General features: G+C 61.8%; 1 protein-coding gene across 1 annotated transcript; it reads right to left on the bottom strand.

The window, feature by feature from the left end:
* Positions 1-874: 874 nt before the first annotated feature.
* RAB20 (RAB20, member RAS oncogene family) lies at positions 875-23,911 on the bottom strand. Its single transcript, XM_070048579.1, has 2 exons — positions 23,547-23,911; positions 875-1,797 (listed from the first exon to the last, which is right to left on the bottom strand). Exons 1-2 carry the CDS (start codon positions 23,716-23,718, stop codon positions 1,286-1,288), a joined length of 684 nt encoding a protein of 227 aa, XP_069904680.1. The 5' UTR covers positions 23,719-23,911; the 3' UTR covers positions 875-1,285.
* Positions 23,912-24,164: the final 253 nt, after the last annotated feature.

Below are 24,164 nucleotides of genomic sequence, written 5' to 3'. Positions count from 1 at the left end.
CCTGCCAGCTCTGCTGGTGACCCTCAGCAGGCGCTCTCAGTCCGGGAGAGGCGGCCTTCCCTGGGGCCCATCACCTACCTGAAACACGCACGCTTCACGGGAGACAACACGGGGGCCTCTCAACAAAGTCCCGAGAAAGCAGAGCCCCCCAGGCAGCCGCCAGCCTGGTCTCCGCCTCCCCGCTCCATCCCCAGCAGAGCCCCAGCCCGGCCCCCTGCTCTCGAACTTCCCAGGAAGCAGAAACTGGGCTCCCCCGACCACCCTGTCTGGCATCGTCTCATAAAACACTGAGCCAGCACCCACAGCGGCAGCACCAGAAAGGGGGTTTCCAACCCGAAACCTGGGGTGCCCTGGGGACCCCCAGACAGACCAGGACCACAGCTTTCAGTTTTGCTGTTCTTGTAACTCAAGTCAGCAATGGACGGATGCCACATCCCAAGTTCAAAGGGTCAGGAAAGTCTCCCAGGGGCCGGCAGTGGCGTAGCGGGTAAAGCCACATGGGCGCCAGTTCAAGTTGCGGCTGCTCCACTTCCGATCCAGCTCCCTGCTAGTGTACCAAGGAGAGCAGCGGAAGATGCCCCAAGTGCTTGGGCCCCTACACCCACGTGGGAGACCCAGATGAGGCTCCTGGGTCCTGCTTTTGGACTGGCCCAACTCCAGCCATTGCAGCCATATGGAGAGTGAACCACTCTCTCTGCCTCTGCCTCTCTATAACTCTGCCTTTCAAATAAACGAATCTTTAAAAAGCCTCCCAGACTCCCAGCCATCTCCCTGCCAGCAGTCCCGGGAGCAGCAACAGAGCCACAGCCACACGTCTTCAACATCAGGGCTGCCCAAGATCCTTTTTTTTTTTTTTTCAATTAGAAAAAATATATATTTTCAATAAATTTTTTAATCTTCAGATACAAGAATTTTTTCATGAAAAACATTGATTACTTATATGTCTCCCTGTTTAATTATCAAATATTATATAAATATCTATAAACTGAATGAAGAATCAGAGGCAGTCACATGCTATTGACGCGTGCAGCCCACGCTGCTCCAGACAATGGAACCAACAAGCGGAGAATCGCTTGCAACACACTGAGATCCAAGTGCCCAAAGGGAGGGTCAGAGGTCACCAGAGGCAAGGGCAACGTCCGGGAAGAAGGACGCAGAAGTGGGCAGCGTGATCATGGCGGGGGCAGGGGAGGGGCACCTGCGCACCGCAGCCCCTCAGCCCCGCCATGAGCCACCCACAGTCCCTCCCATGTGACTGCCTGCCCGCCGTGCTCCGGGTCGGGGGTCAGGCACAGCAGCCCGACTTGGTCCGTGCGGGCGGCTTACAGCTAGCGATGTCCACCGTCTGGGCCGGCCCCTCCGCCCGCTGCCGCCCAATCACGGGCACCACCATGTCGAACAAGGACTCGAACAGCAGGTCCACGTTGTAGCCCGTCTTGGCGCTGGTCTCGAAGCACATCTGCTCGGCGGCTGGCGCGTCCTCCTCGGCCAGCATCTTGTACTTCAAGATCTTCTTATAAAGGGCCACCGCGTCCTCCGGCTGCACCTGCCTGGGCACCCTGGGCAGGGCACAGCCGTCGGCGGCCTCCTCCCCGCTCTCCCCAGCCCCGTCCGCCGTGAGGTCCACCTTGTTCCCCACGATGGCAAAGAGGCAGTCCTTGCTGGCCGTGTCCGTGAGGCCCAGGAACCGCTCCTCCAGCTCCACCAGGCTCTGCAGGTGGCTCACGTCATAGGTGAGGACGACGGCCACGGCGCCCCGGCAGTACATGGAGCCCAGGCCGTGGAACTGCTCCCGCCCTGGAGGGAAGACAGGGAACAGGTCAGCGACCTCTCGCCCAGGCCTCGCCCACTGGCCACACCCCACCCCAAAGGAATGGTGACCCCAGGAAGAGCTCAAGACACCGATGTCCAGGACCGGGAGGTGACTGACTAAGACCCCGTATCCAATCAGAAGCCTCCCCAGGCCCCAGGTGACCAAGCAGGGCCCCCTACTTCAAGCCAGAAGCCGACCTGGAAGCCCAGGCCCCCAAGTCCGGGTGCAGCAGCCTCCCTGCCACGCTGGGAGCTGGCAGCCCTGGGTCCCCAGGGAGCTTCTCCCCCACAACCTGGTCACTACACGAGGCAGGGCACGGCCCACAGCCAGTGCCGCCTCCTGCTCCAAGGTGCGCTCTGCACCCCTCCCCCCGCCCACAGCCACAGCCAAGCTCAAGGAGACCAGGTCAGGGTACCCAGGTCCCCAAGCCTACAGACAGATGATAAACACCACAGGTCCCACTCTACACACTTCCTATCTGAACATAGGGCCAGATTTAACAACACGCTCCCCAGAGACAGGACACACCCAGCACACCCCTTCCCCCCCCACACACACACACGGCACTCCCGCGGCCTCCCGCAGGGCTGCCCCTAGGCACCTGTGGAGCCAGGGCCTGCGCACCCCCAGGCTGTGAGCAGCGGCCCTGTCCCAGGCGTGCGTGGCCTCCCCAGGCCTCGCTCTTCGGCAGGCACTGCGGACGTGACACCGGGCGACTGCCCTCCGCCCTCATCCTCGCAATCACAAGGTCAATGCCTGGCCTGCGAGACGGGCAGAGGACGCAGCGGCCGTGCCGTGCTCCGTCACTCCCGGGGAACAGCCAGTGCAGCTCTGTTTGCACAAAGGAGCTCAGACTGGGCTCCCCACACAGCCCCGACTTTCCAGCGCACGAGACTCTGTGACCGTTCCCAAAGACCACGCTCGTGCACAGCAAAAGCCACGCGGGCACGCGGCTCTCCCAGGGCTGCCTCCTGGGGCTGTGCCGAGGCTCTTAGCCTCCGAGGCCGTGAGCCTGGCAGGGTTCCAGGGCCCTGGGCAGGGGAGAAGACGTCTCCCCCGCCTTCCAGGTGCAGCTTGGCCGTTCCTCCTGCCATGAATGGGCGTGGGAACCTGCAGACGCGGGAGCAGCCACGCTCACCCCGCAGCCGCCCCGGCAGCCCTCGGCTCACCCCCGAGGGTCACAGGAACACCACACCACCCTCACAGCAGCCCCTGGCCCTGCCCCACCGGCTCACTTTGTAATGCGTTGACAAACACACACACACACACACACACACACACACACCCCAGTCAATTTTTAAACAGCTTCTGCCGACTGTACCGCAGCACACCTGGTCGTGTTCGGGAAAGGGGTGCCAAGGGGTCCCCCTCAAAGCTCCCTTGGCCCCTGGAACACGGACAGAAGGGATGACACCGACACACACATGTTCACACACAGCGGCGTCTTGGCCGGCCAACAGCCAAAAAGCACAACCAACTTCCAGGCCACGCCCAGCCTGCAGAAGGGACCAGACTCTCGTAGGGCAGGCTCCTGGCTCTGCAGGACGGTCACCACTGGCTAGAGGGGCCCAGGAAAGCCGGCACAGAGCTGCGGAGCCGGGCTGCCCCACGGGTCTCCCCCGGAAAGCCGCCAGTGCTGTCCTGAGTGACGCGCAGAGCCCAGCCAGGCGCCCTGAAGGCCCGAGGTGGGAACTGCCAGGCCCCTCCCCCTCCTGGCAGGGGTGTGGTGAGCACCAGCGCCCTGGAATTCAACACCCTCCTGCCTTAGGCACGCCACGAAGCCCAGTCCCACACTGAGGACAGAGGACCAAAATTGCAAGTCCCGTCCAGGGTGAGCCGCCACCCCCAGGATGGAGGATGATCTCCGGGGGGAAACGCCATGGAAACAGCAAGGCCCCTATACAAACAGAGGAAGAAGACCCCTCCCACGGCCCCCGCAGCACCCCAGCTGTGAGCTCTCAGCTGGATCAGGAGCTTCCGGTAGCAAGGACGCTGCCAGCTCCTGCCCACAAGACCCCAGACAGCGGCGGGGCCACAGCACCGGAACGATCCCCCGCTCTGGCTGCCGGGGCTCTGCCCGAGGCTGTCTCCTTTCCAGACACAAACGTCCCATCCAGCCTTCAAGCACGAGGGTTCAGGTCAGGGTTAGCACAGAAGAAGTAACAGTAATACTGAGGGAACGTCGGAGCGACCAAGGCAAGTGGGAGCACAAGAGCCCACACCTCCCGAGACAGGGGGCAACAGGAATTACTGCTCCCCTCAGACCCTGTCGCCTGAACCAGCACAGAACAACCCTGTGACCCCCACCACCCACACAGACCAACCCTGTGACCCCACCACCCACACAGACCAACCCTGTGACCCCCACCACCCACACAGACCAACCCTGTGACCCCACCACCCACACAGACCAACCATGTGACCTCCCACCAACCACACAGACCAACCCTGTGACCCCCACCACCCACTAAGACCAACCCTGTGACCTCCCACCACCCACACAGAACAACCCTGTGACCCCCACCAACCACACAGACCAACCCTGTGACCCCACCACCCACACAGACCAACCATGTGACCTCCCACCAACCACACAGACCAACCCTGTGACCCCCACCACCCACTAAGACCAACCCTGTGACCTCCCACCACCCACACAGAACAACCCTGTGACCCCCACCAACCACACAGACCAACCCTGTGACCCCACCACCCACACAGACCAACCCTGTGACCTCCCACCAACCTCACAGACCAACCCTGTGACCCCCACCAACCACACAGACCAACCCTGTGACCCCACCACCCACACAGACCAACCCTGTGACCCCACCACCACCCACACAGACCAACCCTGTGACCCCACCACCACCCACACAGACCAACCCTGTGACCTCCCACCACCCACACAGACCAACCCTGTGACCCCCACCAACCTCACAGACCAACCCTGTGACCTCCCACCACCCACACAGACCAACCATGTGACCTCCCACCACCCACATAGAGCAACCCTGTGACCCCCACCAACCTCACAGACCAACCCTGTGACCCCCACCACCCACACAGACCAACCCTGTGACCCCCCACACAGACCAACCCTGTGACCCCCACCAACCACACAGACCAACCCTGTGACCCCACCAACCACACAGACCAACCCTGTGACCCCACCAACCACACAGGCCAACCCTGTGACCCCACCAACCACACAGGCCAACCCTGTGACCCCCACCACCCACACAGACCAACCCTGTGACCCCACCACCCACACAGACCAACCCTGTGACCCCCACCAACCACACAGACCAACCCTGTGACCCCCACCACCCACACAGACCAACCCTGTGACCCCCACCACCCACACAGACCAACCCTGTGACCCCACCACCCACACAGACCAACCCTGTGACCCCCACCAACCACACAGACCAACCCTGTGACCCCCCCACCCACACAGACCAACCCTGTGACCCCACCACCCACACAGACCAACCCTGTGACCCCCACCACCCACACAGACCAACCCTGTGACCCCCACCACCCACACAGACCAACCCTGTGACCCCACCAACCACACAGGCCAACCCTGTGACCCCCACCAACCACACAGACCAACCCTGTGACCCCACCACCCACACAGACCAGCCCTGTGACCCCCACCAACCACACAGACCAACCCTGTGACCCCCACCACCCACACAGACCAACCCTGAGACCCCACCACCCACACAGACCAACCCTGTGACCCCCACCAACCACACAGACCAACCCTGTGACCCCACCAACCACACAGACCAACCCTGTGACCCCCCACCAACCACACAGACCAACCCTGTGACCCCCACCACCCACACAGACCAACCCTGTGACCCCACCAACCACACAGGCCAACCCTGTGACCCCCACCAACCACACAGACCAACCCTGTGACCCCACCACCCACACAGACCAGCCCTGTGACCCCCACCACCCACACAGACCAACCCTGTGACCCCACCACCCACACAGACCAACCCTGAGACCCCACCACCCACACAGACCAACCCTGTGACCCCCACCAACCACACAGACCAACCCTGTGACCCCCACCAACCACACAGACCAACCCTGTGACCCCCACCACCCACACAGACCAACCCTGTGACGCCACCACCCACACAGACCAACCCTGTGACCCCCACCACCCACACAGACCAACCCTGTGACCCCCACAAAGGTCAAGTCACCAACGCTCACCCTCCTGCACTTGGCTTGGCCAAATTCACCATGTTTGAACGCACGGCTAACAGGCGGTTGTGAACAGGCACCGGCCACTGGCGAACCCTGGATGCCAGCCCTGCCCCGCACAGAGCATCAAGTTCCTTCCACCAAGGAGGGCCGGCGCTGGGCATCCCACGGGTGCCCCACGGCGACCGAGCGGGCTCGCGTCTCTCTCGCACCTGGGTCCCTAAGTGCCAAGGCCAAAGCTGCAGGAATTCCCGCCACCTCCTTTACGCGCCTTCCCTGGAGAATTCATGAAACCACCTCACGATCCGATTCTGGGGATGCCAGAGCACCGGGCTGGTCCGGACCCAAATGGGAGAAATCTCAAACTTGCTCTGGTTCAGTCAGCACGGCCACGGCTCAGAGCGGCCCAGCCCTGACGTAGGCTGGAGGTGGAGCCTGGACGCCCACAGGGGCCTCACCGGGACTGGAGGCAGGGGACGGGCCCCCAGGCCTCACCAGAACTGGAGGCAGGGGATGGGCCCCCAGGCCTCACCGAGACTGGAGGCAGGGGACTGGCCCCCAGGCCTCACCGGGACTGGAGGCAGGGGACTGGCCCCAGGCCTCACAGGGACTGGAGGCAGGGGACTGGCCCCCAGGCCTCACCGAGACTGGAGGCAGGGGACTGGCCCCCAGGCCTCACCGGGACTGGAGGCAGGGGACTGGCCCCAGGCCTCACAGGGACTGGAGGCAGGGGACTGGCCCCCAGGCCTCACCGGGACTAGAGGCAGGGGACTGGAGGCAGGGGACTGGCCCCAGGCCTCACAGGGACTGGAGGCAGGGGACTGGCCCCAGGCCTCACAGGGACTGGAGGCAGGGGACGGGCCCCCAGGCCTCACCAGGACTGGAGGCAGGGGACTGGCCCCCAGGCGAGCGGCCCCACCCCTCCGGGACATCATAGCCTCCCCTTCTTGGCTCGGGCTGTGCTCAGTGCAGCGTGGCTGGGAGAACTTGTCCGGGACCTGGGTTAGCCTTGTCCAGGAATTGCGACCTGTCTACACAGCACACCCAGATGTGACGTGCTGAGCTTCGTGTCACCAACACGGTTCAGGCCGGACTCCGTGGCCACACCTCCAGTATCTAGTCAGGCACACAGCTGGGGAAGCCACCAGTCCACACAAACTGACCAGGCGCCTGCCAGCGAGTCTGGAGCAGCTCGGGGTGGGCCAGCCACAGTGGGGCAGGTCCACCAGTGGCCTGGCTCTCACGGTGTCCACTCCTGGCGAGTGGCGTGGGCTCTGCCCAGGCAGGGAAAGGAGCTGGAACCAGACGCCGTCCTGGGGAGTCTGCAGACGACCTCCACAGGCCCCTCCCTGAACCAGGAGGCAGCGCCGTGACGTGGCCTCCCCCCACACCCTGTTCCCAGAGGGAAACCGAGGCACAGAATGGAGCAGGCTGTGGGCCTCAGACACAGAGAGGGCGGGAGCCCAGATGAGCACTCCAGCTCAGACAGCCACCCAGGGGTCCTGAGCACCCACGGTGACAGCGGCACCCTGGGCATCTGCAGGTAGCTCCTTGTGGCAGGAGAAATTCCATCGCCAGCTGCCCTCTCGGAACACAGCTCACATTCCCAGGGTTCCAAGAAGTAGGAGGGACCCAGCCTGCGGATGCCACCTGCTACCCGGGCGTGGGGGTGGGGGAAGAGACACAGGGGACCGAGGGACCACATTCAAATCCCACTGTGTGCACCTGGGCGAGTCACCAAGCCACTTGGAGTCTTGGTTTCCCAACCACGATAACGTACACAGCACCTGCCCGGGGACGGCTGAATAACCAGCATTAGCTGGTACAGGTAACCTTGGCACTGTGCCTGCTGGGTGCCGAGCCCGTGAGCGGGAGCCAAACCGGTCGTGAGTCGGGTTCCTCCCATACCTAAGCAGGGACCCCGACGCACCCTCCCTTAGCACACATCCACGCCAGCTCCCGTGCCCGCCCGTACAAGTGTCGCTCTCAGATCACAACCCTGTCCCCAGACCCTCGGGCGCTCCGTCGTGAGGCCGTCCAGTGGGGCTGGGGGCCCTCAGACATGGTAGAACGTTCTCCCCCCGCAGGCTGCCGGCTGTAGCTGGACAGTGTCTCCCCACTGATAGTTTCTTGTGCTGGGAGGGAGATCCTGCGGCTTTAATCACTCCGCCGGGTTAGCTACAACTCCACCCAAAGCTAGCAGAGGCGGGGCTGGGCCCCCAGAGACCCCCGCTATCTCCAGGAGCCCCAGAAGTTTTTATTCTGTCTACTAAAAGTTTTTATTTCTACACTAAGCTGAGGAAAAGAACCCACGAGACTCGCTCCGGCAACCGCCCTCCCCGCCCCCACCGCCCCTGCATCCGGGAACCTGCCCTCCACTGCCGCACAGGGATCAGGGTGATGAAAACAGCCCAGAGCCGGCTCCAGAAAAACAGCCGTGTACAGCCCACGCCGGGCCAGGCGGCCGCGTCACTGGGACTTGCCCGGCTCTGTCCTCGGCCTCCAAGGCCACACGGCCACCTGCTGCCTGCCTCCCATTTGTTCAAGCAGCCCAGGACAGCTGAAAGCTTGGGACAGCCATAGGAAGAGACCAGGGTCCAACCCTGGTCACATTTCACACACAGAGCAGGTGAGACTATTAAACAGCCCTGCTCCGCCCCCATCTGTAGAGTGAAGGAGGAGAGATCCACCTCTCTCTGTGCCTTCAAATAGACCAGCCTGCAGGATTCTCCCAGAGCAGAGGAAATCCTACTGAGAGCCACAGCCGTCCTGCAGGTTCACTCCCCGGGGAAGGCCGCCCACCTGCCTGGCCGCCTGGCCGCCTGCCTGCCCACCTGCCCACCTGCCTGCCTGCCCACCTGCTCGCCTAGCCACCTGCCCACCTGCCCGGGGCTTCTCAGCTGTCAGCTGGGCGTGTGGCCCCGCAGTTAAGACACCACCTCCCACATCAGAGTGCCTGGGTTCCAGTCCCAGCCCCTGACCCTGACTCCGGCTTCCTGCAAAGCACACCCTGGGAGGCGGCCGGAGACGGCTCAATGATGGCACAGGTGGTCCCAGCAGCCCATCTACCCAGCCACCGTTGGTCCGTCAATGGAAGGCCCAGTTCTCTCCATAAACACAGCAGCAGGGCCTTGGTGCCAGCAAGGTGTGCACAGCCTGGGGGTGAGGAAGGCCAAACCCACCAGGACCACCAGGGCCTCGCGCTAGCCACACTTCCCACACACGCAGCAGGAGGCCACACGACCACACATCCCGGGCAGGGAGGGGTGGCGGGAAGGGGGCGGTTCAGGAGCTGGAAGCGTCACCTCCCCCACTGTCTACTTCTCATTCCACTGCACTCACCTTGCCGGTCCCCTCCCCAGTGCCGACCTGGTCAGGGGACTCCCTGGCCCAACTCCCAGCTGCCCAGCAGGCTTCCAGACAGGCGTGAGTGTGGACCACCCACCAGGGCCCCAGTCCTCCCCACCAGCGCCCAACGAGCAAAGACTAGCACCTTCCAAGGGGGACGTGGGACACCCGTCTGGGGGTGTCCCTTAGTGGGGTGGGGGCCGCACAGGGGGCGGAGACACACCAAGGAGCAGGCCTTCTCCGGGATTGAAGTCATCGCCATTCTCTTTTGTTCTTAATTTTTGCTCCATAAACGAGGGGATTTCCAAGGATTCCACCTAAGGAGCTTCTGCAGGTGCCAGTCGGCAAGGGACCCTAAACCCCAGGACCAGTGTCGCCACGAGACAGCGAGACAGAGGCCAGAGTGACGAGGCCACAGGCCTAGGAATGCCAGAGGCTCCCAGGAGCCGGGGGGGGGGGGGCCTGGGACGGGGCCTCCCTCCCCAGAGCCTGCAGGGGGTGCGGCCCAGCTGACGCCCTGAGCTCAGACCTGCCGCCCCCAAGCTGGGAGGACAGAAACTGCTGTCTCGGGCCATCCGTCTGCGGCACTCTGTGCCCTAGAATCAAACCACCTTCCAGACCCTCCCCAACCCAAGCCCCACCTCCTCCCAGCTACAGTCCTCCACTGTGGACAGACAGGAGACTCACGGGGGAGCCTCAGACCAGGACAGGGGGCTCAGAACCGCAGGGAGCAGCTGGACGGTGGCCCTGTCACCCCCAGGCACTCAGCCTGCCCTGTTGCCTCACCTGGCCCCACACTGGCAGCTGCTGGCCTGACGTTCCTGCTGGACGCCCGGCCAGGTGCTATCAGATCAGCGCTCCCAGCATCCTCCTGGGCCCCTTGAGGCCTCAGATCCTCGTCAGCTGGGCTCAAAGTCCCTCCCCAAGGTGACCCTGGCCTCCTCCCCCACGTCTGGGCCTGGCACGGCCTTGGGGTCCTTTCCAGGTTGTCCCACAGCCCAGGCTCAGGCGACTTAGCCTAATCAGCCGGGACTTGTTGACTTATTCACCCTCAGCCCCTATTCCGGTAACCCACGGCCCCACAACAAGGACAGACACTGAGGGAAGAGGGCGAGGACAGACACACGGGGACCCTTGCCCGCGGACAGGGGCCAGGGATCTGACCACGGGGCCTGGCCCCGCTGACACATGACCCCAGCCCTCCAGCCCCCTGCACGATGGGTGAGGACGCCTCTGGGGCTTTAAGCCACCCGGCTTGTGGGACCCAGGGGAGCACACACACCCACGGAGGCACAAGCAGGGCCAGGGGCCTCCACCACCAGGGACCAAGAGTCCAGGACCGAACAAGAACTAAGGGTTCCTCCTCCCACGTCCCCGGGGCAGGGGTGAGCCGGCCGAGAGAAGCCTCTGCTTCCTGCTCCCCACGGCCAGCGGGAGAGCTGGGCAGCTCTGAACTGCAGTGACCGGGCCAAATGCAGAAGCAGATAAGACTAAGCCAGTTCCCCTGACACCACAGCCATCCCAGCAAACCCCGGGCAAAGAGGAGGCGCCTCCCGGGCCCAAGTCAGCAAAACTCGCTTCCTGAAAACAGGTCCACAGCACAGAGGTCACAGGACGGCGACACCGCTGACCACTCCGCTGCTTCTCCCTGGGCCGGATGCCAGCAGTGTGAGGGCCCCGCCCGCTCCAGCCAGGAGTGCACGGTGAGAATCCAGCCGTCCAAGCCGGGGCCGCTCTCTCCCTATAAACACGTGGAGGAAGCAAAGGTAACCGCTGAGGGACCACAGTGAAGTCGAGAGTTCTGGTCCCCTCCTCCTGCTGGGTGACGGGCACTGTCTCTCCTTCCCCGCGCTCCACCAGCTGCTGCAGATGCCCTAGACGGGTCGAGGGGGCCAGCTCTGGACACGCCCCCGCCAGTCAGGCTCTCCAGAGCAACGGAGGGTCTCTAAAGTCCACCCAAACCAGAACGGGATCCGGCCAGTGCTTTCCAAAGCAGCCGCACCCTGACAAGTCTCAACCAAGAACCCTCAGGAGGGGGCGCTGTGGTGCAGGGGTTAAGCTCCCCTTGGGACGCCTGCACGCCACACTGAGCTCCTGGGATCGGGTCCGGGCGCCTCCATGCCAGGTCCAGCTCCTGTTCACGCACACCCTGCAGGCGGCAGGCGATGGCTCCAGTACTTGGGCCCATGTGGGAGACCCAGATGCTGTGTCTGGCTCCTGGCTTTAGCCTGGTCCAGCCCCAGCTGTCGTAGGCCTCTGGGGAGTGAACCAGCAGATGGATGGATATCTCTTTAAATAAAAATAACTTAAAGAATTTTCAAAAAAGGACAAATATTGACTCTCAAACAGAACACAATATAAACACGCATTAAGGAGAGAGGTGGCAGACGCTGTCCCCAGCCCACAGACGTCCGTGTGCCCAGCAGGTGCACGCCGGTGACTTCATCAGAAATGCGCTACACTGGACTTCAGAATGTTTGCCCTGCACTTACCTTTTCCTTCCATGTTTTCCAGGAACTTCTTAACAAACCCGCGTACGGGACACAGAGAAACAAGCTGGGTGGATGTGCGAATGGAGGCCTGGCTGCCTTGCACAGAAACCCACCACCCCAGCCTCACAGCCAAGTTCAGCCCCCAGGCGACTGTGTCCTAGGCCCCCTCCTCACCCCGCACCCACCCTGCCCTGGGATCCCAGAAGGGGGCCTCTCTGCTCTCCCCAGCGCCCTCCCAGCAAGCTCGCCCAGCGTCTGACTGGGGCAGGGGCTCAGGAGAGGCGCAGGATAAACGTGAGCAAACACACACACGCACTCGCACGCACACGCACACACGCTCACGCCCTCGCAACCTGGCAGAGGCAGCCCGGGGCCGGCTCTGCGGAGGGAAGACGTGCCCGGGACAGACGTGCAAGACGACAGCTCGGCCCAGAATGGACAGTGAGTCAGTGCGAGGCAGGGAAGGTCTCATCTCCACCGAGCAGGGCAGCGTGATGAATAGCAGGGTCTGAGAGTGGTCTCCAAGACACAGCCTCCGACGCTCAGCGAGGGACTGAGCCCACTGTCCACTGCCAAGCAGCCGATGGCGCCAACGCCATCAGAGTTCCACGTGCCACAGAAACACCACGGGTGAACCGGGCTGCACGCAGAGACGGAGACAACGCGTGCTGCAGAACACGGCAAGTAAACGTGGAACTGGAATCAGACCCTGAACAACCCCAGCGCTCATTCCTTACCCACCAGCGAAGCCGACAGGCACGGGACAGAGCTCCGGAGCCCCCAGCTCTCTCTACAGAGACTCCCTGAGCCGTGCCTGTTGGCGTCCGGCTTAGGCTTCATAGCCAACCCTGTAAATGAGGCTGTGACCACGAGATGACAGAGGCGTGGAGACAGAAAGCACAGCGTCCCCGTATTGTAGAAAGAAGTCCCCAGAGGGTTTACCTAAGAAAAGCCTGCTGGTTCCCAAGGCGGCCGGGAGCAGAGGGTGGCTGCTCCCACCACAAGACGCTCCCCCCTGGGTACCAACACGTCTCGGTGACTCTGCAGATGCAGCGCAGCCACAGGACACCAGGGCTCACTCACCAAGGACACCCAGAGACAGGGCAGCGAGTCCAGGGAGAGCAGCCCTGTCGCCCAGCGCTCGCCCACTCTCTACAAACAGGAACGCTCAGATCGGGATGATGTTAACCACGCTTTAATCCCAGGTGATGGACGATGGCCCTGGCTGGCGCTGACGCCGGCATTTTACACAGTGCTCCTGTTAGCTACGAAATAGCCGAGCCAAGGGCTGGAACGACTTCCGACTGACGGCTCTCTAGGACGCGACAGGACGCACGGCAGCGTGTATCCATGACATCACAGGCAGGAACATGGACATCGCTGGGGCTCTCAGATGTCACTCCTCTGAGGGACAGCAGGGTCTGGTGGCCAAGCGTGTGGCACGGCAACCCCCCCAAACTCATCAGAGGCGTTGCTGTAGAACCCCCAAGCCTGGGTCCACTCACCCAACGTGCAGAGGGCCAATCCCTGACACAGGGTGGTGGAGGAGAGGAGAGCGGGTACTCATTGCAAAGCACAGAGCAAGGAGCCAGGCGACGCGTCCAGGACACCACGTTCCTCCTGATGCAACACTTGGAGTCTCACAGCTCAAGGCAGCGCAGCTGGTGAAGCCAGACCATCACTCTGATTTTCACGGTTGGATGTGCCGGTGCTGGCACGATGCACCCCCCACCATGCAGGGACCAGGGGCGGCCTCCACAGCCAGCACTCTGACCACCACAAGGGACCAGGGGTGACCTCCACAGCCAGCACTCTGACCACCACAAGGGACCAGGGGTGACCTCCACGGCCAGCACTCTGACCACCATGGAGGAAGACATTCTAAAGAGCTGGGAGGGGGTTGCACTGTTCCCAGCACTGCGGAAAGAGATGGACACACTGAGTCGTCTAATTAGATCATTACCCACAATGCACGCAACATGGAGACCTCACGTGACACCCTGAAAACACACAGGTACAATCAGGCGTCAGACTTTTTTTTTTTTTTTTTTAATTTTAAAAAAAGAAAAAGGGCTGCCTATAATGCTACGGAACTGAAACACAGCCTTCAAATGTGCAGATCACAGCTTCTGAGTTCTCGTCCCCAAGTTGCAAAGGTGATAGGAAAGTAGTGCCCAAAGCAGCCACAGAAGAGAGAAAAAAGAAACATCAACTGGTGCCCCAGGAGACCTGAGCCCCGAGGGAAGGGGTGCCCCAGCCCAGGCCCCTCCCCGGCCACGCCCACCCAAAGCAGCCTTACAAATAAACATGGAGCATCTCTGGCAGAAAGGCCTTTTGTTCCTGGGTTTAGATTCCTCCCTTCCCAGCTCACGCCCACGGGCTCTGAGGGCAGAGGCGGGCTGCCCTAGCCAGGTCTCCCACACAGGGGAGGGTCTTGGGGAACAAAGGTGGCCTTCAAGCACCGGGGGAGGAATCCTTAGCACAAACAGTGAGCCCGCCCCCTCTGCCAAAGGCAGATAGGAAATCAGGACCCATAAGCTGGTAACTGTGAGAGAGGCCAGGAGAACCAGAAGTTGCAAAGTCAGCTCTGCTAAGACCGCTGAGAGTTAACCCCTACACGGCGGAGCTTCCAAGCCGGCACCAACAGTAGACAGGCAAAGCGGACTAGGAAATGCTGGGCCACCTGGGTGAGCATTCAAAAAGAAGGAAACTTAACCACAACCTGCACCATTTACAGAAATTAACTCAAGGCCGGCGCCGCGGCTCACTAGGCTAATCCTCCACCTGCAGCACCGGCACACCAGGTTCTAGTCCCGGTTGGGGTGCCAGATTCTATCCCAGTTGCTCCTCTTCCAGGCCAGCTCTCTGCTGTGGCCCGGGAGTGCAGTGGAGGATGGCCCAAGTGCTTGGGCCCTGCACCCGCATGGGAGACCAGGAGGAAGCACCTGGCTCCTGGCTTCGGATCAGCGCAGTGCACCGGCTGTAGCGGCCATTTTGGGGGTGAACCAACAAAAAGGAAGACCTTTCTCTCTGTCTAACTCTGCCGGTCAAAAAAAAAAAAATTAACTCAAATGCATCACAAACCCAAAGGCAAATCCTAAAACCATAAGACTTCTATGAGAAAACAGAAGAGAAAGCCCATCACTTTGGGCTAAGTGAAGAATTCTTACATCACAGAACAGATAAGCCGGATCGCATCAAATCGCAGACTTCAAAGGAGACTGAGAGAAACCAACCAGAAATATAGATTTGATCATTTGTGTTGGAAATACAAAGAGAAGTCTCAAAACTCAGTTGTAACGAGGCAAAGAGCCTATGACAAAATGGCAAAAAAAAATTGCAATCAACTTCACCCAAGAAGATAACCAGACACAAATGAGCAGGTGACCAGACATGGGACATGTGTGTGGACACGCCCATCACTGCACGGTCACCACCAAAGTGGCTGATTTTAAAGACAAGATGGCGGGCCACGACGTGGAGCAACCTGGATGTTCACGCATCCCTGGGGATGAGGAGAATGGCACAGCCCCAGGGGAATACCATCCGCCGCTTCCTACCCAATCACCAGGCAATCCCGACTCCCACTGTGCCGTAACTCACCCACGAGATGAAAACCGAGGGTCCCACCAAACCTCTGAGTGTTTACGGTGGCTTTACCCATAATCACCAAAGCCCGAACAACAAAACGTCCACCAGCTGGTGAGTGCACAGACACCTGCGGTACACCCAGGCCAGTCGGTAAACACCTGTACCCCACAAGGCTGGATGGCAACAGACCTCAAGTTGGTCTCAGGTACATCCTGTGAGTGAAGGCCACCTGAGGATGCTCCCATCTGTGCCCTTCTAGAAAAGATAGAACTCCAGGGGCCGAGGACAGGCCAGCACCACCCAGCAGGCCAGGGTGACCAAGAAGGGACACTGGGTTTTTCAAGTCTGGAAACAGTTTGTATCTTGACTACGCTGGTTGTTTCACAATTGCCCGTTTGCCAAAACTCACAACCACATGCTACAAAAGTGAAACTTAGAGCACATCAATAAATCCCATTTCCATCCCATAAAACTTAGACTCTAAAACATCCCAGCCAGGAGCCGGCAGCACGATGCAGCCGGTTAAGCCTCTGCAACACTGGCATCCCATATGGTCGCTGGTTTGAGTCCCGGCTGCTCCACTTCCAATCCGGCTCCCTGCTAATGCACCTGAGAAAGCAGCAGAAGACGGCCCAAGTGCTTAGGCCCTGCACCCACAAGGGAGACCCAGAGGAAGCTCCTGGCTCCTGGCTCCTGGCTCCAGCCACTGTGGCCATTTGGGGAGTGAACCAGCAGATGGAAGATTTCTTTATCTATCTTTCCTTCTTTATTGATAGTTTCAAATAAATAAATCTTACACACACACAATTTTGCCAAAGACAAAAACAGCTACTATCTATACAAAACCTATTGCCATAGCACAAAGGGTTAAGCCATATGGAGGTGCTGGCTGGGGTACCAGCTGCTCTGCTTCTTACGAGTGTGCCTGGGAGGCAGAGCATGGCCAAGGACGTGGGTCTCTGACAGCCACACAGGAGACCCGGAAGGAGTCCTGGCTCCTGACTTCCACCTGTTCCAGCCCTGGCAGCTGTGCAGCCTTTGGAGAACAAGCCAGGGGATGGAAGATCTCTCTCCTCTCTCTCCCCTCTCTCCCCTCTCTCTCTCTCCATCTCTTTCCATCTCTCTCTCTCCATCTCCTTCCATCTCTCTCTCTCCGTCACTCTGCCTTTCAAATAAACAAATCGATCTTAAAAACAGACCCCAAAAAATCATATAGCTGATTTTAGAACTATAACACCAAAAGCTTTCGAAATCCACGTGGGAAAATGAAATTTTAAGAACCTCCTAGGTTTGCCAGATAGCACGAGACACTCTTCTGCGTAGGTTAAACAAACAGCAGGTACGAGGCTGGAATCGGCACTGGGCACGCCTTTCTCGTGGGAGCCAGGCTGGAGGCTGCGGACGCCACAGCGAGAAGCGCGTGGATTTTCCTCATCGTGGCTTTTGCCACTGGAGAAATGCGCCATTTCCTCCTGGCTCCCTGGCCTCAGGGGAGCAGTCTGCAGTCCTTTCTGGTGGTGTTCCTCTGGTTCCTCGTCTGTGGTTTTCAGCAATTGGAGTCTTGCCCTCGGTTTCTCTGGGTTTGTCCCACTCGTGGTTCCCTCGGCTTCTTGAGCGGCAAGAGGATGGCTTTGCAGAGGCTGGGAAGTTCCTGCCGTGGCTTCTCCTGTGCCTTTCAGCTCTGCCTGCCCTCCCTCCCTCCTGGAGGGTGAGAGGCTCGTGTTTAGCCTCATGTCTGTTCCTGCGTTATCGTCACTCCTTCCCTCTCCCCTCATTCTGCCGCTGAGTTCGCTCACTGAGCCTTCTACTTTGGTTACTGTATTTTCCAGCTCAGAGATTTCCATTCGGCTCTTTACGTCTTCCACGGTGGCTGCTGCCTCTGACCCCTTCTGAGCAGGCGCCGGGGGCTGGGAAGGCTCTGCCTCTTCACTGATGGAGGCAAAGTCCCCACTTGGCCACACTGACACCCAACGGGGCCCTCATGACTGCTGCTGGGGGACGGCCCCAGCTCCCCGCTCAGTTGGGACTGCACCTTTGTGGGAAGCCAGGGGCCACATGGAGCCTGGTGAGCTGTGGCCCGGGCTCCCTGCTCGCTCACCGGGCTGGTTTGTTCTGTAGCACTTGGCGGGGATCCACTAGTTTCGACTCAGTTTTCTGTCCTGCTGCACTGCCCACATCCTGGGCCTCCATCCAGGGAGCAGGCTTTGCCTTCGCTTTATCTGTGCCCTTGGCTGTTTCTGGACTTCTAGCTTCTTCCACTCCAACTGTGGGGGTTGGAGGGAGAAACAGAACCCAGGGACCCCTGCCCCATGCACCTTCAGGGCTCCAGGTTCCCAGGGCGGGAGGGGCAGGTTTGCCCTGCCCTCCCCCCACATACACAGGGGTTTGACACCCCTTTGTGGATGACACCCAAGCTTTGTGTCTGTCACTGGCAGGAGGCTCCCTGTGTGCTGTTCCTGGTCCCCACACAGATATGTAATACTCACACTGCTCTCCCACATCGAGCCACTGAAGAGCCGGCTGGCAGGACACCGCGACACCAACGCCCACACCCGCACCCGCGTGCCCTGGTCCGCCTGCTCTCGGCAGCTCACGTCAAGGCCGATGCATGGTTTTACCACTCAGAGTGACTGCGTCATTCAGAGAACAAAACCACTTAGCACAGCCAGCCACTAAGATCTTCCCCACTGCTTCCAGCGATTTCATTCAGCACAGACTCAGTGCAAAACACGTCTGAGGGGACAACGCTACGGCGAGCCCAGGAGTGGGCGAACCCAGGGCGTTCGTCAGCCAGAGGAAGGACAGACAGGGAGGAGGAGCAGACCAAGCCGCACAAGGTGACCTTGCACAGGGCTGGCAGGAAGGAGCGACTCCCCCCTCGCCGCAGCGGCCAAGGAATGTCCACGTGCGCAGCGACATTCAAAGGAGAAAAATCCAGCCGGACATTCCGGGAGAGGACGTGCCCAGAGACGGAGGAGCCGCGAGTGCGGACGGCGGGAGGACAGGGCCTGCGTGACGAACGGGAAACAGCGCGCCGGGCCAAGGGACGCTGATGCACGGGGGACGCGAGGGCACGGAACCGGGAAGGGCTGGGCAGACGTCCTGACCCAGAGCCCAGCAGAGCGGACAGGAAGGTTGGGATCTGCCCGGGCCAGCAGGACCCTGAGCTGGCGCCACCGCGGGGTGAAAGCAGCAGTCTAAGCGGGTGTGCGCCTCGAGCCAGCACGGCTCCTGTCCCGTGGATGGCGAAGTTCTAAGAAGCTCCACTCGGGCAGGAGGGGCTCGTCTGCCGGCAGCTGGGAGCTAACTGTCCAGACAGCGTACAGATAAGGGGGCACGAAGTCATCTCCCAGGGGCCAGCAACGTGGCTGCTCCACTTCCGGTCCAGCTCCCGGCTGGTGCACCTGGGAGGCAGCGGAGACCAGCCTGAGTGCCTGGGGCCCTACCACCCACGGGGGCGGCCTGGATGGCGCTCCAGGCTCCTGGCATTGGCCTGGCCCAGCTCTGGCTGTTGAAGCCATTTGGCGAGTGAACCAGCAGACAGAAGATCCGTGGATCTCTCTCTCCATCTCCCTCTCTGTAACTCTGCCTTTGAAATAGAGAGAGAGAGAGAGAGAGAGAGAGGGAGGGAGGGAGGGAGGGAGGGAGGGAGAGGGAGAGAGGGAGGGAGGGGGGAGGGGGAGAGGGGAGGGAGAGGGGAGGGGGAGGGAGGAATAATGATCTTTGGAGGTGTTCGGTGGGCTCTGCGTTCAGTCAGCAAACACAGTCTTCCCACATCAGTTCTGTTTCTCCTGAATCCACCACCACTCACGAGGCTTAAATAACCTCCCCCGCCCCAGGACCCCGGGGCGCCCTTCAGAAGGCCCAGGGCTGAGCCTCCGTGCCAGGGAACCACACACAGGCAGCCGCGGTGCTCGGAAATGAGCGCCTCGTCCCCTTGCCGATTCACAGCCGTGGTTCCCCCAGCTGTCCTCACGCCATTTCCAGGTGCAGGCCACCGTTTCTGGGCCATAAAGCAGAGGAATTCTGTCAAGGAGGCCCTGGAGCGAGGTACCCGTGCAAAGTCCAGCAGAGATAAGTACAGGGCCCCCGGGGGTGCCGTGTGGCTCCGCTCCCCTCCCCCTGGGGCAGCTCAGTGTGGGCTTGTGCAGTAGAGCGAGTCTAACTGAGCGCCAGTCTCTCCCAGAAGCCTCTGCACCTGTCACGTGCCACCAGCTGCAGGCCAGGACGCCACCTGGAGCTCTCTCAAGGCGTTTTGAGCATGTGGTCCCCGCAGGCATGGAGAGAGCCGTTCTCCAGGGTCATCCACAGCCTGGCCACAACGCCTACAGCCAGGGCGCCTGGGCCCCACCCCCACCCAGGAGCGCTGCCCAGGGGCTGGCGCTTCTGTGTGCAGTGGAAGGAGAGGTGGGGGACCCGGGCCACTGCACTGGCATCTCGTTCTGCTCCGACAGCAGCAGGGCCCGGGACAGCACGGGGGACCACAGGAGATGGTGGCCAGATCTATGGAGACTTCATGCCCGGGACCCCAGCATCCTCTTCTGCCTCCATCAGGGTTGTCCCAGCGGAGAGAAAGTTCCTAAAGCAACGACTCCGGCCCTCAGACCAGGCTCAAGAGCGTGGTACTCAGAGCAAAGCAGCGGCGTCCTCCCCTGCAGAGCCCAGCGTGGGCTCCCAGGGGGCCTGACACCCTACAGCCAGCACCAGCCTCTCCTCGCAGGCCTTGGACGTCCGGCTTTGGCGGGGAAGGAGTGGCTCCTCTGAGAAACCCCCCCACCCGGGGCCTGAGCCCATCCCCTGAGACCTGGCCTCACCACGAGGTACGGGGGAGCGAGGGGCACAGTCCTAGCCCCGCAGCCACCCGTGTCCTCTCTGGAAGACTCCATCTCCATGGGACAGTGCCCGTGTCCCCTCTGGAAGACTCCATCTCCATGGGACAGTGCCTCTCGGGGGCCCCAGGCGAGAACTAGCAGGGACACGATGTGACAGTCCCCCCTCCCCCCAGGGCCACCGCAGGCGACCCCTCCTCAGGCTGCGTGGCCCTTCACCAGTGTCCCTGGCCAGCTCCTCACCCACCCACCTGTCCCCAGGCCCCAGCTACCAAGGACACCGGTGACACTGAGGATGACACCAGAGCCGGGACCTCCGGGCGGGAACCAGACAGGGACTGAGCAGCGCCGCTCAGCCGGAACTCTGCTTTGTGTGCACGGACCAGGTCTTCCGGGGAGCCCAGGGCCCTGCATCAGTGAGTGACCGCTGCTGGGGCTCAGGCCACCCCCCCACCTCGCCCCCTATCACAGGACTATTTAAGGGGCCCTTCTGAGAGCTCTGGTCCCTCCGTGACCCAGGTTCCAGCGCTAGGCACGGGCACAGCCACCCAGAGCTGGAGACGACGGCTTCCCCAGCATCGGCACACCGTGCTTCCTCGTGGCACACGCTGTGCCCAGAACCCGGCCTGCGTTAGCTCACTGGGGGCTAACCTCGCTCAGGTGTTTGCTGGACAGGCCGAGAGCAGGGAGCTGGCCACAGAGCCGGCGACTCCGGTAGGTTAAATGGCTCTCCAAAGACAGCCCAAGCCCTGGGACCTGTGGCGACACCGCGAGCAGGGACTGCTCATCGGCCAGCCTTCAGACCAGAGTGTGGATGTCAACACTGCTGCTCGGGGCTGGACGCCGTGGCACGGCGGGCGAAGCAGCCACTCGGGACACCCACCTCCCACAGAGCTCGGGTTCAGTCCCAGGTGCTTCGCACGTCTGATCCAGCTTCCTGCTAACGTGCCTGGGAGGCAACAGATGACGGCCGAGCGCTTGGGTTTCTGTCCTTTTCCCGAGAGACATGGATGGAGTCCCTGGCTCCTGGCTTTGGCCAGGCCCGGGCCTGGCTGTGAATGAACCAGCGGATGGAAGATTCTTCTGTCTCTCCCTGTCTCTCTGTCATTCTGCCTTTCAAATAAATAAATAAATCTTTAAAAACACATACATGACTGCTGAAGTCTCAGGTGGGAACGAGGAGCGTGCTGGAGAGGGGACAGGGGTCCGGGAGCCCCCGAGTGGCCCTTCGCGCCGCCGGGAAGCAACAGCGCGCTGAAGCCGGCTATCGAGCCCCCAGCAGGTGCCGAAGGTGCAGCCTGGTTTCTCCTGCTGTTCACGTGAACATGTGGGGGAGACAGATTCGGGGGAGAACCATGGATCAAGCAGGAACAGGACCGAGAGCTGGGAGACTCAGCCATCGATGTTGGCACGCGGAGACCCGGTGCCAGGAGTGCTGTGCCGTGGTGACTCGGAGCGAGCCCAGAGCCACAGCACGCCGTCACACAGAGGGCTCTCTGAAGACCCAGCCGTGCAGCGCTGCCCATCACAGGCTGACCTCCAGTCCCCAAAGGCCTGCATCCACGCCACAGGCAAACTCAGTCTCTGCTGTGTTAGCAGCACAGGAGGCGAACTCCGCAACCTGGGATCCCGCCTTCGCGGGGCAGCGCTGGGGACGCAAACAAGTGAGGAGGACAAAGACAGCCTCCCGGGGTCTCTATCAGCGCGCAGGTCACTTCTCACTGCCCCGCTGCATTTTCTCCAAAAGCCATCATCAGGTGAGAGGTGGCATCACTGCCTTCCTTGTCTCCCCTCCCTACCCCCGACCCTTCCGGAGCGAGACACCCGCGGAGCAGGGACCAAGTCTGTCCGGCTCCGTCCACTGCCACAGAACCAGGGCGTGTGGCCGAGTCTGGCTCGCAGGAGGAGCTGCGTTTCCCCTCCCTGCCGCCGGCAGCGTTGTGTTCACCGTGTTCTACGGCTCCCACAGACGGGAGGCAGGAGCTGCTCTCTGGGCAGCCGCCTGTTACTGCCTGGGCTGGAAGCAAACCAAGCGCAGTGGACACCAAACACCCCAGCATCCTGCCCCCTTGGCGAGGACCGGGGGTGACACCGGCACAAAGCCAGGAGAAGCGCTGGGTGCAGGCAGAGCTGCTGGTCGCCCGCTGCGGGGTTACAGGCAGCCCGGGGTGGAACACACACTCCGACCTCCCACGCCGGCTTCCATCCTACGCCGACACCTTCCACCCACTTTCACACTCGCCACACCTGCCCCACCTCATGTTTACCAAAGGCAGGACGACAGCGCTCACGCTCAGCTCGCCCTCCCCTGCGGAGGATGCGAAATCACAGTGAAAACACCTGGAAAAGCATGCCTGTGGGACAGGGCTGTGGAGGACTGGAGAGCAGAGCCGGAACGCAAAGTCCTCTGGGCCAGCACCACCCAGAAGGTGCCCCATGACCCCAGAGCCCAGCGCAGAGGCACAGGGGTGACCCAGCCGCTGAGGCCGGCCTCAGCCTGCAGAGCGGGCGTGCTCAGCAGGTGGGGGGTGCACACAGGAGCCAGGGACACCTGCTGCTTCGGGTTCCAGGAATGAGTCGGCCAACGCCAGGAAATGAGTCGTGGAGGGGGAGGGGGAGGGGGAGGGGGAGGGGGGGGGAGGGGGAGGGGGAGGGGAAGGAGTCAACAGCTCCAAGACGTCCCAGCACCAGGGTCACAGTCCTCTGTCATGGCCCCAAAGGTGACTGACACAGTGACCAAAGTGAAACCGCGACTCCACACCTCTAGACTCATCACCCCGGTCCCAGAAACACCCGACAGAGGCCAGCTCGGGGTTCCCGCCCCCCAACCAAGATGGCCAGCCCTGCAGCCAGTGGAGCAGGCAGTGGCCAGAGCCAGGGTACCGCACAGCGGCGATCCCACTCCACCTGACTTGGGAGCCAGCACCCCAGCCTCCCCCGGGGGCTCAGAGAAGGAGCTGCGGCGGTGGGGAAACCAACCTCCCACAGCCTGGGGGCCACACCGGAGGAGGAGCCCCACCCTCGCTGCCTCAACTTAGGGTACAAAGTGAACCGCGAGCTTGAGCCAAGACCCTCTGGGTTGTACTTTTGGAAAAAAAAATAAAGTAAAAATCACAAAGACCGCAGGCGCCACACGCTGCTCACCCCAAGCCCGCACGAGCTGGGGCCGAGGCACCAGGGCGCAGGGGCGCTCGCTCCGGCCCGCCCGCTCCAGCCCGCCCCCGGCCCCCCGAGCCGCCTCACCTGCCGTGTCCCAGATGGACAGGTTGTAGGAGCGCCACTGCTTCAGGTAGAAGGCGCCGCCCACCGTGCTGACCGTGTCGGGGAAGCGCCGCTCCATGTAGCGCTGCAGCAGCGACGTCTTGCCCACGCTCATGTCCCCCAGCAGCACGATCTTCCCGTCCGGCTTGCGCATGGCCCCGGAGCGCGGGGAGCCGGCGCCCGCCCCCGGACTTCTCCCCGGGCCGCCCCCGGCCCGCCGCGCGCCCGCCCAGCCGCAGGTCTGAGCTCGACTCCGGACCGCTGCAGGGCGGAAAACGAAAGTGCGTCTCCGCCCCGCCTGCCCGGGCTGACCTCCGGCGGAGGGCAGGCCCGCCGGCGGCTTTTCCCAGGGTGGCCGCGGGCGCTGTCCGGCCAGATCCTCCCCGCCTACCTGCGCTGGCGTGACCCAGGTGCCCTTAGTCCCTGCAAAGGCAGACGGGACCAGGTGTCCCCCTGGGCCAGGCAGAAACAGCAAATCCCAGCACAGGGCGCCTGGGGCCAGCCCTGCCAGGGGCCCTCACCAGCAGGGGCCCCTGCTCCTGCGGGGGCCTGGCTCCTGCCCAACAGGACTGGGGCGAGGTCAGCAGGGCCAGGCTGGGG

Source organism: Oryctolagus cuniculus, chromosome 9 (genome assembly GCF_964237555.1).
Source record: "Oryctolagus cuniculus chromosome 9, mOryCun1.1, whole genome shotgun sequence".
Classification (NCBI taxonomy): Eukaryota; Metazoa; Chordata; class Mammalia; order Lagomorpha; family Leporidae; genus Oryctolagus; species Oryctolagus cuniculus.
The sequence above is the reverse complement of the archived record's forward strand: the minus strand, read 5'-3'. Positions and strand labels throughout refer to the sequence as shown.

What these genes read in the sequence shown, in the direction of transcription:
- RAB20 (XM_070048579.1), bottom strand. Translation starts at nt 23,718, where the DNA reads ATGCGCAAGCCGGACGGGAAGATCGTGCTGCTGGGGGACATGAGCGTG. An exon ending in GTCCATCTGGGACACGGCAG is followed by an intron (nt 1,798 to 23,546) that starts GTGAGGCGGCTC and finishes TCTTCCCTCCAG; the next exon opens with GGCGGGAGCAGTTCCACGGC.